Consider the following 16,096-nt stretch of genomic DNA (forward strand, 5'->3'; position numbering starts at 1 on the left):
AGATTTGTCCCATGGGCAGAAATGAGTGGAGTCACTCACTCGATTTATTAGACCACCCCAAACTCCCTGCCCCCCTGCCTCCCCCACTGCTGGCTTCCTGCTTTCTACCATCCCTCCTTCTCTCCCAAATGTCTCCACCACCTGCTTTCTTCCATATGTTCTAAAGCCTCTTCACAACTTCACAAACACATCAGGTTTAGAAAAATATCATGTTGTTACTTTAGATGCCATATTTCTCATAGATACGCAGTAGATTGTTATGCTATGACATCCTCCAAATGTTAAAGATGGATATTTTATTTTATTTTTTAAAGGAATGGTTCCACGTTCGATTCCTCTCTATACTGAGTTTGTAGTTTATGTTTGTGTTTGTGTTGTCCCTGTGTCTGTGTGGGTTCCCCCTGGTTATCCTGCTTCCTCCCACCTCCAAAAACATGCAATTTAGATGAATTGATCACTCCAAATTATCTGTGGGTGTGAGTGTTAGAATGAATGGTTGTCTTTCAGGTTGCCCTGCAAAAAGCTGGCATCTCGTCCAGGGTGTACCCCTCTCTGACCTACAAGGTGGATAGGAAGTTGAATGAATGAATGGTTGTCATTTTGGAAAATTACATGTTTATTGGCAACAGTTTGATGACTGGATCAAAGTGTCTCCCAGCCATCAGACTTTGATGGATGGGAAAGAAGAGATGGATAGAGAGAAAGTGTGAGAAGGTGAGGAGGAAAAGTAATCAGTTAACCTGGCTCTGTCCAGTAGCATCAGATTATGCCTACCAGAAACTCTAAATCATTTGCAATTTAGCATCACAGCTTAAATCTTTAAAAAAAAAGAAAAAAGGAAAAGGTCTGCCTCTGCTATGCTTGTGGTTTGATTTTCCCATCTCTTCCTCTTTTTGAATTTGCCCTCTATTTCGCTCCTCCTTTTATCCCCCTGGTACTCACTGTACCTTCCTTGCATTCTCCTATCTGTCTCTCTCCATTTGGGTCGCAGTTAAGCATCCATCCATCAGACAGGAGGAGTACTGTTGAAATCCCGTGTCTCCCATCACAGCCTCTCGCCTCATTCTGTCTTTGCATACAAACATATTTCAGCCTGCTTGCATGTCAGGCGTGTAGAGAGGGCTGTAAACATACCCCTGTCTTATGTCCCATTATGAGTCAGGATTTATGCTTATAAATAAAGGGAATGAGATTTACATTCCAAGGAGACTTGGGTGATCTACTTTGAAATTATATTGCAAAATGAAAAGGTAGAAAAACAGAGGAATCTATATTATCGGTCATACTATTGCTTATATATTACCATCAATAGAAAATGTCTAATGAAACATGCTGAAGTACACTAAAAAAGTTTTTATTATTATAAGGCAAGTGTAAACTACAGAATATACATTTTACAAGGATAAAACGTGATTAGAAACACAGATAATGATCAAATATTTTTGCTGCTATTAGGGATAAAAATGGCCATGTTGTTTTTAGATGTAAAATATCAGTCAGCACTTGTCTGTTTTAAGCAATAAAGGTCCATCCCTGCTGGACTCAATTCTTTGTTTCATTATCACACCACACAAAAGGATTTGCGGCAAGTGTCAGATGATACCTTAAAACTGAAAATCTTGATGCGCTTTATGGCTGCAACTCCCACTGATTGTGCAGAGATCTCATTTCACACATGAATGTCTCCCACATTTCTATGTGTGTGTGTCCATATATCCGGCAGTTAGTGCCTTAACATTACAAGTCTGTTAGCCCCAGGCTACATTACAAAGAGGAGAATGAGAGAGACAGATTGTTTAAAAAAAAGTGGAAGGGAAAAGAGGAGAGTGTGATGCGGGTAAACAGACAAAATGGAAAAACAGAGGAGACATTTTATTTGTTATTTGTGTTTCAATTTATAAAAGTTGATCATCAAAAAGAAATGTTCTCAAGATTCCATTGGAACATCCTCAGATAAAACTATTCATGGTCCTAAACTGAACAATTCTAAAATATATATTTAATCAAACTTAAATAAATCTATTACATGTTACAAAATCCTCATATTTGATTTTTCATTACTGGATTCCTTACTCTGACTGTGTATCAGCAAAACCAGATGCAGACACGCGCTTAATACCTGCAGGCCCTCTGGGTGCTTGGGGCTAGATTTATCACCACTGGGGCTCACTGATGATGAGGCCGTTTAGTAGAGGTCCCTATAGTCCTCCACTGATTAACACCAAACATCTTCCCTAATAACCTTAACAAGAACAACGCCTCAGGACGACATGCTGATGCACACAGGCAACAGCGAGAGCCCCCATTGCACACAGGCACACACCTACACAGAAGATAACGAAAAGAGCTAAAGGCTACTCATCCTCCCCTCTGTCTCCTCAAAGTCACCCTCCTCTTCTGTGCTCCAGCCATAACTTGGCATCCGTCACTATTTCACTATTTCCATCTTCTGCACTACCTCCCACCTCCATTTCTGGCACAGATACACATATGCACCAAATTGAGTTGGTTATGGTTCAAGAGTCCCGGGACTGTGGCACTAATATGAAATAAGAAATGATGACTACATGAATACACACTGGTGTGTATGAAGACATCACCTCTTGGGAGAAATAGATGAGAGAAATTGAGATTAACAGAATTTATGATGCTGTGAGAAGCTGTGGGCATTATTTTATACACAGTAACCCTGCCAGTAAAGTGTTTTCCTACAGCAATTTGAATGTTAGCTTGCTAAGGATGGACTCATAACACACAATAGATACATAGACTGCTGCAGACACTGCATAAGGTATCCTAGAAAGACTGAAAGTAAGGGAGAAAACATTAAGGGAATAATTGGAGCAAACATACATTATTCAACAATAATTTAAACAACAACAAAAAACACCATGGGAAACTAATTTGCTTGCTTAATATTATACACTAATTTATTAAGTAGAACTTTCTTTGTTCCTAGTAAATGTATGAGCAGTTCATATACGTATATGTCGCCTTCAGGTACACACAGTAATGTTCAGTTTTCTCTTCGACGGACGTGAATACAGTATACCAAACAGGGTGTCGAAAAAATTATAATACAGTATCTCTGTAGAAACAAGGCTAAATATTTTTTTGTCACCATAGTGACCGCTTTTCTAAAATGCAGATGTATTGGTAATGACTGCAGACAATGGTAGCATTGTCTAGCTTTAACTCCTCAAATCCAGCAAAAATGTGCAGACTGGCTTAGAAGTGATAATTTTGCCGCTGGTTTGTCGGCTGTTTAAAACAGACGGGCGCCACGGACGGTTTTCTTCTAAAATGTGTTATTTTACGATGTACTTGAAGGCAACACAAGAGTCCCGCCGTGACGTCACGTGGAGTCATCGAGTCATTCAGTTGAGGGAGGAACTCCGACAAGCGACAATCAAACAGGAAGCTGGCGCTGCTAATCTGACCCAACTCCCCGGGTGAAACGGCGAGACTGCGGTAGTAACTGTAACAATAGCAGTTTATCGGTGTTGTATTTGGTATTGAGTTCAATATAAAGAAGCGACATGAGTTCCCTTTTCAAGAAGAAGACTACCGAAGGTAAGTTTGTTCTGTGTAGAAAGAGCTAGCCAACTTGTTTTTAGCCTGAGTCACAGCTGTGTTCCTATTATAAATAAGCTGCCCTCGTTCAACTATAACTTGTTAAACCGGTTCAGTGTGACACAAGTGTTGAGTCACCACCACTGTCATTGCTGACTGAAACTTAGTGTATTATCTTACAATAAATACCAAGTTGTTACATATAAATGCATTTTAACGACAGTACGTGTCGATACTTTGGTTTTAAAGGTTAGTTCCAACGGAGAGTTATTGATGAAACTTCCATAACGATAACCCTGTTTAGCGTTGGATCTGTTGAAGACGAAGGTGTCATTATTGCTAAGCTAGTAACAAGGTGGGGTATTGGTTCATGCATGACCAACTCAAGCATGCAGAGGCACCATAATTTTTTTTTCAAAAATGTTGACTGAATAAAATCATATGTATAATTAGATATATTCGTTTGACTCTCAGGTTTGTCTGGGGTTGGTAGATGAAATACATCTTCCAACCATCTACATCTGACATCTTTTTGCAACGTAATTGTGCCAGAATTACTTAAGGTTTAGTATAAATTGTGACAAAAATCTATAATATAAAACAAATATGACATTACATATATTATGATTGATATTTATAGTTCAGTATAGTAATTTTCATTAGCGATGTCAAAATGATGGAAAACTTGAATTTAAATGTGTTTTTTTTTTGTTTCTTCAGGCTGGGTAATATACTTGACAAGCTCACAGTGACTGAAAATATTACTCAATTCTTTCATTTAAAATATTTACTCACAAGGCCATAATGGATTTGGAAGATGCAATTTCAACTACTAGAGCTTTTTTTCATGGAAGTAAGAACTATCATTACATTAACTCCAGGTTTAAAAGCAGCCTTTGTTAGTCAATGTGAGTTTTTCCATTGCACTGCATGGATACTCCTCCCATCACTACCTTTCTAGTTACGCCCATGCGATCATTTGCTTACTGTACTCACCGTGCTGTGCTATCTTAACTCCATGTGAAGATGTAGTCAGATTTCCCCCAGCTTCAACATTTTGAAGTCTTCAACTTGTTTTGTTAATGTGTCTCATCCCATGTTCTCTGGACTCTGTGTCTTCCGTTGTTTCCCTGGTTAAGGAGGTTGAAGAGGTTTGTGGTTATTTCACGAATGCAGATGAGTGTTAGATCACACGTATTTGTAGGACGATATCCCTCCCACTTCGAGACATTGGCGAAGCGTCAGTTCATACGTACACCTGCATCGTTTCTACAATTGGTTCAGTTCACTGACGTGTCTTGGTCATGTTTATAATTTCAGATTAAAATTTTTTTAAGGAAGAGTAAGTTGGGCTTTATTTTCGAACATTGTTAGTGGTATTGTCTTTATAAAAAGTTCCATTTCCTGTATCAGTTAGCACCTTATGAGCATATATAATTGGTTGATTAGAAATGAATTATTAGTGTCTTCATGATTAATCAATAGAATGTCCAAATTCCTCATATGTCCCTCAAAATAATTAAAATGTTGTTTTTGTATAACTTTGTATATCTATTTGTGAGATCTTTTATGAAGGATTCCTTGTTAAAGCAGCAAATTTAACAGTAATTTTAAAACTTGATTGATAAATGTAGTTAGTGTAAAAGCCCATATGGCCACAGTGTGTGTGAAAGTGATTGTTGGGATCGACCCACATCCTGAAGTCATACATGAATGTGTGACATCAGGGTTAAATCTCACATGATGTCACTATGCATTGGTGATTTACAGCTGACACCATGTTAATGTGACTTGTCAGTCTGTGTGCTGCTTTGGCATTTTGTAAGCATGGGGCACACACTATCACATGCTCACTATTCAGAAACAATAGATTGTTTTAGATGTCTTCCAAAGTCAGCTGAAAAGTCAGCTCACTCTTCCCTTTTCTAGCTGCATCACAGAAAAGAAACAATTGTAGATGTTTCAGACAAAATTTACAGATGTTTTAATCTGTTTGCACAAATTTATTTCAGGAGGGTCACTGCAGGGGTGAGCTCTGATCAAGTCAGAGTTCTTGACATTTTTCTTTAATTACAACTTTTGCAAACTCATATTTGTAAATCTTAAAAAATGTGGAACACATGTTTAAAGAAACATGTGTTCCACATGCATTTCAATTGTGCGAGATATGCTTCAGTGATCTAAAATTTCAGATTCAGCAGCTTTATTAGGTATGAACCGATTTTTTTTCCTTTTGTCTTTCACCAAAGAACTAATCAGGGACCAGGGGAGGGAAATGCGTTCCACTCAAAGAAACATCAGCAGAGACAGAGCAGCACTGGAGAAACAAGAGAAACAACTGGTGGGAATACACACACACGCACGCACGCACGCACAAAAGCACACACAGTATACCCACGTCCTACATCTGGGACTGAGTCTGATTCGCTAATATGTGTAAATGTCCTACTTGCTCGTGGTCTCTCTCTGTCCGTCTGTCTTTCTTTATCTTTCTCTCTCTCTTGCTCACAACCTCACACACACTCAGATAGAAACACAATTGCATGATAAGGCTTTATGCTTGGTTTTTTGCATTAAAGATGAAACAAGTGGATGTGTGTTACTTTCTCTTGTATTAAGTAAATATCATGTAATTGCCTCCTTGGGGAAACTGATTTTTATTCCTCATTAAGGCTTTCCACTAATGAGTTGTATGTTCTGAATAAAAGATACCATTGTTAAGAAATGGAAATGACCTATAAAAGCATCCTGTCATTTTTCCCTATATCAGTAGGCTACATTAGTGGTACATCAGTAGGGCAGTAGTCCATTTTTTTTTTTTTTACAAATGTGCAAAAACATAATTGGAATGATACCTTTTACATCTTTCGATTGAATATGCTTTTGCAGAAAAATGTTTGCTTTCAATGTATAATTTTGTCTGTTCCAAACAATGTGACTTTTTCCTGCATCACATTTGTCTGCAGCATTCCCTTATGTGTAGGAGAATACTAAACACCCATTCACCTTTTTCCTTTGTCTCTTGACAGGCCAGTAAATAAGATACTGTAATTTCTCTATGTGCAGAGTCTTTGTTTCTGTCTTTTTACCGTTAAAGCATTAATAGTTTTTCAGATGACAATGAGGCTGACAGTATTATTGCCACTACTATATGTGTTTTGTCTCATAGAGCTATGCATTCTTCTCTGTGAAATTAAAATTTATTTTGCTGTTCACAATTGTGTACAAAGAGGACCTAATGCACCTATTTCATGCTGCTTCTTGCTTTGTCAAACATTAATAATTAACTGTTGTTTCCTGAAGATGCTCCTAGTTCACAAAGAAATGAGCAGCACATGCTTCCGCTGTCGTACGTAGCAGCGATGAGAGGCCTTGCTAGCTTACCGTAACCTACAGCTTCACTCTTGTCTCCTGGGATGTTCATACACACCCATGCCCACACACATGATCCCTGTGGGCATCAGTGTGTTTTCTTATATTTGCCAAAGCTAATAGTGCATAATTGCTTGCCAGTGTGAAGGGCATGATCCAGATGACTTTATTTACTATGTCCTTATTTGCAAACACATTGGTCTCTTGGGAACTTGTTTGATACAATTCTGTAAATCAGTACGTAGGATGTGTTCACACACACAAACACACACACACACACACACACACACACACACACACACACACACACGCACGTATTGATGTGGGTGTGTATACATACATAGCTGTGGCTTTGCTCATGCCATTGTATTGGTGTTTCTTAAATTTGAAGAAAAATCAGTCATGCTTTTGTCTGTCTGTCCATTTTTCTCTCTCTCTGTCCCAATGGGAAATGTATTTACTTTATTTGATATACATAAATCCATTTGTGAACTGTCAAACTTCAAAAACATGTACCTGTAATTATGTTAACTGTGAGAGGGAAGTTTGGATAATAAAATTTCAGACAATAAAAACATGAACAAAAATCACAATATTTCAAAAATTTGTATTAAGTCATCAGAAGAAATCACAGTAGCACCTTTCAGGAAGTAAGATCATTACTAGAAATGTTAACAAGAGATGGATATCTGAAATGTGTGACACGTCGACTCCACGACAAATATGCAATATGCATGCTGATACTATGGTGAAAATGCATAAACTTTAGCATCCAGTTCGTGTATCCAAGATTGTATTCTTCTCCACCCCCAAAACCAGGAGGCAGAAATCAAGAAAATGGCTAAGAGTGGTAACAAGGACGCCTGTAAGATCCTTGCCAAGCAGTTGGTCCAGCTCAGGAAGCAGAAGACTCGCACATATGCGGTTAGCTCCAAAGTCTTTTCCATGTCGGCACAGACGAAAGTCATGAACTCCCAAGTGAAGATGGCAGGTGCCATGGCCTCCACAACCAAGGTAAGATCCTGGTCTTCTGTTGTTCTGAGGCCAGGTTACTGTATATAATATTTAAGTCAGTTTTAAATGGCAAGTTAAGTCCAGTTTTAAGGAATAAAACACCAACTTTTACAGTAGAATACCAGCGACATAATGATAACTGGCAAAAATGTGTTCTTTTCAAATGGTAAATTAAAACAGACATCTTGATCTTTATTGTAGTATTAGTCTCCAACTTAATTCTTCATGGTCATTGAGACATTTGAGATCCACTCTTTTCAAGTCATTGTAAAAAAGTAAATTGTGTTTCTGTTAAGGGCATCGACTATTTTCTTTGACTAGAGGCATCAAAATTTAATATTGTAATTAAAGGACTAATGTGGGATCTGTCTATGTGGTGGCGTTGCAAATGAAGTGTGAGAGGGACTAATTGGCCAGGAGCAATGTACAGTACAGTCAGGCTTAACAAACAGACAGGTCAAATATAATTAGGCTTCAGATTAATGGAGTGTAATCAGTAGAGAACATGACTGTTTTAGAGAGAGCTTGAATTATTTTATGTCAGACATAAACAAAGTTACCTAATATAAACTGAAGTGCAAGAAAATCTCAGCTCAAATCCATACTTCAAATCAATTGTGCAGCATTTCCCTCCAAAGCAGCATTTTGACAACAACAAAGTGGAGACCAGGAACTATTCTTACTTTTGTTGGACTTTGCTGTGAATATAAGACACATTTGTCCTCACCTTTCACAGGAAGTGTTTTCTGAAGCTTCCTGTAAACCAAATGTTTTGTTGGTGCACAATGATTTGCAATAATTTTAGACTTTTCTGGATATTGCTCATTGGGAAACTGCTTTATCAGAAATATGAAATATGTTGGTGGTGAGAGTGTAGATGACCATGTAAAACACACTTCAGTTTAAATTTCACTTAAATTTATGTTTTTTTTGTCTATGTTTTAAAACTTTTCCAATGAAAAAACAAGTCAATGTCAGAAATAACACTGGAGATTCTATCCTGATGGTATTGCTTTTTGGCTGCATCAATTTACTGTAGTTGCATTTGTTAATTTGTTCAGGTTTTGTTTCTTCTTGTTGCCATGTTAAAATAATCAATATCTTAATGTGTGCAGACGATGCAATCAGTGAATAAAAAGATGGACCCACAGAAGACACTGAAGACCATGAAAGAATTTCAGCAAGAGAACATGAAGATGGACATGAATGAGGAGATGAGTAAGAACACATAATACACACATACGCTCTGGTATTTCCAGGCTAACCAAAAATCAGATTGTCAGGATATAAGTGAATATGTGAGGTCTTGCTGGCTGTTTTGTCATGATAATAACAAAGAATGATTGTAGCAATACATTTCACATTTTGAGGTATTTCAATATCCTCTAATTCCCTCTCCGGCTCTTTTGTCCAGTCAATGACACTTTGGATGACATCTTTGATGAGTCTGGGGATGAAGAGGAATCTCAGGACATCGTCAACCAGGTTCTAGATGAGATTGGCATTGAGATCTCAGGAAAGGTGAGAAATTCAAATTGAGACAGAGATTGCACCATCTCTAATACTCTACCTACAATATCCTAACACCACTTAACATTATGAGAAAAGTGGAAAAAAAGTGGAGAAAAGTGGAAAAACAAAAAAACCTTTTTTTTTTCAATTTATGGAATTTAAGCCAATATTAACACATTTTACACACAGTGGTGTTCAAAATAATAGCAGTCACACATCACTAGCAAGATAAATCGCTGTTTTTGTTAGAATTTCAAATTCTACACTGCAAGTAAGTTTGTGCAAGTTTTATTAAAAGTATAGAAAAACAAAAGACCCAACAGGAATTACGTGCACACGGCTGATTCTGTGAAACTGAGTCATCAACCAAAAGGGGTGTGTTAAATAAGTAGCGGTGCTGAATCCAATTTATAAGGTCACTGATTATGTGGGGAAAAAAATAGGTGAAAAAAAAAAAAGGTGTCTTGGTCCTTTATTTAAGGACCAAGGCACCTGGTGCTGTATGTGCTAGCTGTACATTTGTCCTTGAAAGAAGTTAAGAAGTTAATAAAAGAGGGAAAACCTAAAGTGCAGAAAATGATGGGTGCTCATGTAAAATAATATCAAACACTTTAAAATTGCAGCCAAAACTATAAAGGTGGCTAAGAAAAAGAAAATGACTATTCAAATGGATAAGAGACTAAGCAAAATGACTCAATAGGGTTCAGCCAGTGATCACCTCCAGCAGGATCACACAAGATCTAAGGCGGCCTGTGAGAACTGTAACAATCAGACTATGTCTACAGTATGTGAAGCCAGCAAGAATTCTGGCAAAGTCTCATTGTTAAAAAAGAAAAGAAAAAAATACGTGATAAAGTGGTTTCAATTTGCCAAAGTTCACACTGGCTGGCCTAAAAAGAAATGGTGCATCTTTTTGGGTCCAAGGGCCACAGTTTGTCAGATGAGTTTACGATTCTCAGGAAATTTTAATCTTTAAGCATTTCTTAGTTTATACAGTACATTTTTGACTTTGTAAATAAAGATATCAACACGGATATTATTTTGAACATTAAATTTCTTGACTTTCGATAACATAATTTCAAGTTCAGTTACTTTTCATCCTTTAAAATAGAATGTGCAGTGTCCCCAATGCTATTGTGTGCATTAAAATAAAATCATTTGAAGAATTTTGAGGTTCACTCACCGTTTTAAACACGCTGCTATTATTATGAACATAACTAACTAATTACACACCCCTCAGGAACATGAACTGTTAGCGTTCCATATGGCTCTTACTTGAGTGGTTAAATGTTTTCCAGCTGCCACGTGGTGGGGCTACCCCCTAGCTCTAATGCTGCGTAGTCTTTAGAGCTTCTTGGCTGCCCATCTGCTGGGTTTCTGGCTCCCCCTGGGGGCCTCCTGAGTTATTATCCTTCATAACACTGAAAGGAACCAAAATAACTGTCCAATAAACAAGCCCACAGCTGGAGAGACCAGACATGAATGTTTTAAGACTTTTCTCCTTTTAAGGGCTGGGATAATTATTTTTTGCTCAATCACAATTAAAGACAAAATAGATGATTCTCTTATTGCTTTTGTACCGTACATTTTTTCTTGGAAAGAAAAAGAAAAGCTTTCTTTATCAACTCTTATCCCAAAGGGAAGTTAAATGAGGTAGTTTGGGAGAAAGGAGCATAGGGATGGCAGATGTTTTATTGTCCCTCTATTCAGTGGAAGTCAGTCATTCAGTGCAACAGAAAATAAATTGCAGGAGAAGAATTTGGTACTTTCTGTTTGCAGTTTGAAATGAGAGCCACACAATTTAATATTGTGTCTTTATGGTGGTGTCAGATTGTATGTTTCTACCAGTTAAACAGCCTCAAGATGGTTGCATCACAAATTTCTTTTGTAATGTGTATCAACGAATGTGAAAAGCATACATTGAAATGTCGACTGGAAAGATGGGAAAAAAATGTTTTCTCACATCTTGACCCTTCCCACCCGGAATTGATGGCAATTCTGAGAACAATTACCAAGCTTTATCATTTGTGTTTGTATTTTAGTTTGAAATATGTCTGCTAAATGTCACGCTTGTGTTTGTTTCCAGATGGGGAAAGCTCCAGCAGCAGGAAAGAATCTCCCCAGCGCCAGTCAATCCAAAAAAGCCACCTTGTCCGACGAGGACATTGAGCGACAACTCAAAGCTCTGGGAGTAGACTAAATGTGTTTTTGCATGAATGCTCTCATTGTAGAGATTCAAGATATTAATACTCATAGATACAGACTCTTTTTAGACACACTGGTTTTGTACAAATACTACAGGTGTAGCAAAAAGTGCACACTCACACACTTGATGACACCTGAAGGCATGCAGACAGACAAATTCTATTAACTCATATATTTACAGCTTCACATGCAGGTCATTAAGCACAAAACATCTAAACTGTTTATGCAAAAATATTTATCATCATTGAGTGGCCACAACCTGAAGTTGCAGCAGTAATCGATGCTCAGCCTGAAGAGTTCTGAACAACCTACTTAATTTACACCCATCTCTGTTTTAATAAGGGCTACAGAATACGCTATTGTACGTTTTCCCATCCAATATTTTGAATTTGATTTAGTCATTATATTTACTTTTATGCCACAGAAGATGGATCGTTTTATTCATCAAGTTTTAATACGTAAAACATGGTGATTAAAAATAACTGTTTGTCAATAACCAGTTGGAACCTGTATTTTGCCTTCTCACACACTTCACAGGTAGAATTTACCTGCCGCTAATGTTGCTGCTGGTTTATTCAACATCCTTTTAATTCACTTCCACCTAGGCAAACGATCCATATCTGATAATAACATCCCAGAGTTGAAAAGAGATGGGCACAGATATTGTCACTGCCTTCACACAAATAAAGCAAGTAGTCAAGTAGCAAAGAGATGATCATATTTTTTGAGTCTTTAGGTACGCTAACATAAATAGTGGAGCTGATCTTAATTAGACAAACTTGTATGTTGAATATATAAGTGATGTTGATGCCTTTGAGCTCATGAAGGCCTTCACTTTACCTCAAAATAGTGGCACCTAATGAGCGCCGCTGAAGTTGGAATGCTGTGCATATTGTGTGAGAAACCAGACACAAACCAGGACTAATGAAAGTCTGACATATCAAAGAGTTTAGAATAGACTTTGTGATACTACTGGGTAATCAATAACTTTTTTTTTTTTTTTTGCTATTTGTGTATCAAAAATTGGACATAGGATTTACTCAGATTGTAGGATGGCACTGGTCCTGCAATCCCTTTTCTCTTTCAGCTGCTGTGCAGTTATTGTCATTTGTTATTTTAACTTGTCTCATTCACAAACCTGAACACACACAATAGCTTCAAACTGATGGAAGTGATATTTGAAACAACGACACTGTGATGCAAGATGTTTTTCTTGCTTGGAGCTGAACCTGATTCCTCTTTGAGTGATGTATTCTGGTCAGCCAGTTTCAGGATGCTCTGTCACTCCTCCCTCTGTGGCTTTTTGTACCAAGTCTAATTCACATTGCTAACGAAAGTTAGAATTATCTTTTTTTAATTATATAATTAGTAATTATTTTTGTAACTTGTCATTCTTTCCTCTACCATTCATCAGTCTATTGTGCTTGTGAGTGGAAGTAATGTTTTAACATATTGACATTAAGTGCAATCCCATGAGAAGGAAACCTCCAACTTTTTTAAAAGCATATTCTCCTCTTTTTTTCTTCAGTTATTTTAAAGTGTTTCTGCAATGATTTATGGCATTTATAAGGAATAAAAAATAAAAAAAAAACCACAGTGGGGTTAGTGTCTTATGTCTATATCAGCATTTTAATTAATGTACATTTAATATTTTCTGTTCCTCGTGCTACAATGGGGTGGGGGATAGTTGTTGCCAGGATATTTTGAGATATTTTTGACTGCATAAAGTGGGCTAAATGACAGAATTGTGCTGACAACATTCTGGCACATACAACGTTAGTTATTATATCATTTCTTCAAACTCATTAATCTCTATGCTGATATGAATCTCAAAGCTGATATAATTAAACAGCCGAGGCAAAGACCAGAGACCAGTGGGTGGAAATGAAGGTCTGTGTTTCTAAAACAGGTTGGGAATTAGACAAACAAAACAACACAATACAAAATAAATGTACAACAATTAAATCTGCTGACTATTTTACTCAGTCCTTTTTAAAGTTATGTGTCAATTACAAATTTTATTTTAGAATCCTTCTTTTTAAAGTTCTCTTATTTTAATTGACCTGGGCTTTTTTATTGTGAAGGACTCCAGTAGTAATCATAAATATGGCTGTTCTACACATTCAACATTAATAAGTGTCCACTATCAGACTGGCACACAATTAACTACAGGCAATACCAGATCGATAAAGTCAAGTTCTATGTGTAAAAATATATAAATGAAATGAAACATATGGGTCCTTTTCTTAACTCTTCCCTGGGTTGCAGTGCATGTTGCAGACAACACCTTTTTTTTTTTTTAGTCCAATTGAGATTCAAGTAATTTGTATCTTATCTGACATGCATTATGTGTTGTTTTCCAATTCCTGACACATCCACAGCCATTCCTCCTGTCTGATTTTTAACAAACACTCAAACCAGAAAGCTGCATTTGTTCTTGGCGAGGACTTCAGCCATCTAACGCTCTGGACCCATTTTAGATGGAAGGCTCTTTTTTTGAACCAGGCGGCTTCTGAAACAGCTTTAAAAGGTTCATAGTTGATAGTGTTTTAACGATACCCTATTTATGAATGTTTGACTTTGATCATATGGCACAGCAGGCTGAGAAATGTAAGTGTTACTGTCATTGTTAAAAATCTTCCTTGTATGTATTGCAATGCAGGCTTGACCTACAGTGAATCTGACCGCTGTTTATTTTAAAGTAGCATACCATTGGAGATTGACAATTAAACAGAAGATACAGAATATGTCAATCCCCCATACAACTCCTGTAGTTATATATGTAGAAAATTTAATAAATCTGCCTTCACAGATGTATTTTCCTAATTTTCTTATGGATAATGAATAATTATCCATATAATTATTCTTAAACAGGTTAACATGTGGACACACTATGCATTGTGAAGGGGTCACTTTGTATCCTGACTATTCTTACTGTGCATTTTTAAAAGTAATTTTTAATGAAGTGTTTTTTACTTTTAGTGGCGGATTAATATTAGCGGATTAATATTAGATTCATTTAAATAAAGGATCTGAATATTTCATCCACCATTTAAGTATTAGTGACACGGGCACGAGAAGTTCCTCATCACTTTTTTCCATTCTGTATACGGGGGTCTACACTCCCCCACCCGAGATATACAGTATTTCTCAGTGACGGACTCTCCTTCAGTTTATTCCTTTATTTCCCCTGATGCAACTCCAGTTAGACAGCTGTGCGTGAATCACAGTGGAAATGGCTTGTTTCTGAATTAAGATGTCTTGTAGTTTTATTCATGAATCCCCAGCGACATTCATACATTCCAGACTCTCTGTGCTAATGCATGTATTCATCGGGTAACATTAATAAAAACTGAGTGATGGTACATGTGATACTTTATTTTCAGAAATGAATTGAACTGATTTATCTTTCAGGTCTTGGTAAATTAAAGTCTACTTCTCACATGTTTGTGTTAAGCACCAGTCTTTTTTTTCATATTTACTGGATTTTCAATCAAGTTGAATGAAGGTACTTCTTATCTGTCTATCATCAATTCATACGCAACCTTTCAGCACTGCACTACATTTTTGTAGTTTTGCAAATTTTGTCTTTCTTTTTTGATGCAAGTTGAATATGAAGCCCTATATTTTGTCTGAAAAGGAAGTTATGGGTGTTAGGTCTGTTCTTCACTTGAGACATTTCACATCAGTCATTCCAATGAGGTCACAGTCGTGACTGGCTGGTGTTCTTCTTGGTATAACATTTTGTCAAGGTAGAAATAGCCAAAAATAAAAAGGCACGACATCAACAAATATGAAAAATTACAGCAAGACAAGCAGAGCTTGGATCCATTTATTAAAGGAAATGTCAAACGGTTTCATATGTCTCTGACTTCAGACCATAAATCAAAAGACTGAACTCTGCAAAGTAAACCAACACACACTTATATATTAGATTTCAAATAAATAGGTTGTTTAACCTTATATACATTACAGTTTTGTCCACAGCAAAATTAAACATTAATGTAATTGATTGGTGGATGCCTCTGAATCAGCTCTAATCACAAATATACAACACAGTGTGAGTGCTTGTGAGCGATGAAATGTCCTTTTTTCTTGAAAAAGAAAAGTGCAAAACAAATGGTCTGCTTTAAGACAGGCAGAGCTGGTCAATGTGAGGATTGAAGAATGAAACCATATCTGGTCAGGTCTGATAGGCTCTCAGCACACGTACAGGAAACAATGTGCAATGTTAGGATTCAGTGTGTTTAAATGTGGCTGCAGTGTCAAACTTGCAGCACATTGTACGTATGTGGTTAATGAAAACCTGTTGTCTTCAAAGCTTCAAAAAGGAAAATTAAAAATAATGTCTGGTTGCTTTTTGACATTTTGAGATATTTTTGAAGGTTCTTACCTATCATGTGGGGAGACTCAAATATTG

The 16,096-nt window shown here is 36.9% G+C and overlaps 1 protein-coding gene across 1 annotated transcript; it reads left to right on the forward strand.

The window, feature by feature from the left end:
- Positions 1-3,392: 3,392 nt before the first annotated feature.
- Positions 3,393-15,068, forward strand: chmp2ba (charged multivesicular body protein 2Ba). Its single transcript, XM_068329261.1, has 6 exons — positions 3,393-3,573; positions 5,823-5,914; positions 7,765-7,959; positions 9,075-9,177; positions 9,374-9,480; positions 11,558-15,068. The coding sequence occupies exons 1-6, from the start codon at positions 3,540-3,542 to the stop codon at positions 11,669-11,671; spliced, it is 645 nt and encodes a 214-aa protein (XP_068185362.1). The 5' UTR covers positions 3,393-3,539; the 3' UTR covers positions 11,672-15,068.
- The last annotated feature ends 1,028 nt before the right edge of the window (positions 15,069-16,096 follow it).

This window comes from Antennarius striatus, chromosome 12, assembly GCF_040054535.1.
Source record: "Antennarius striatus isolate MH-2024 chromosome 12, ASM4005453v1, whole genome shotgun sequence".
In the NCBI taxonomy this organism is placed as follows: Eukaryota; Metazoa; Chordata; class Actinopteri; order Lophiiformes; family Antennariidae; genus Antennarius; species Antennarius striatus.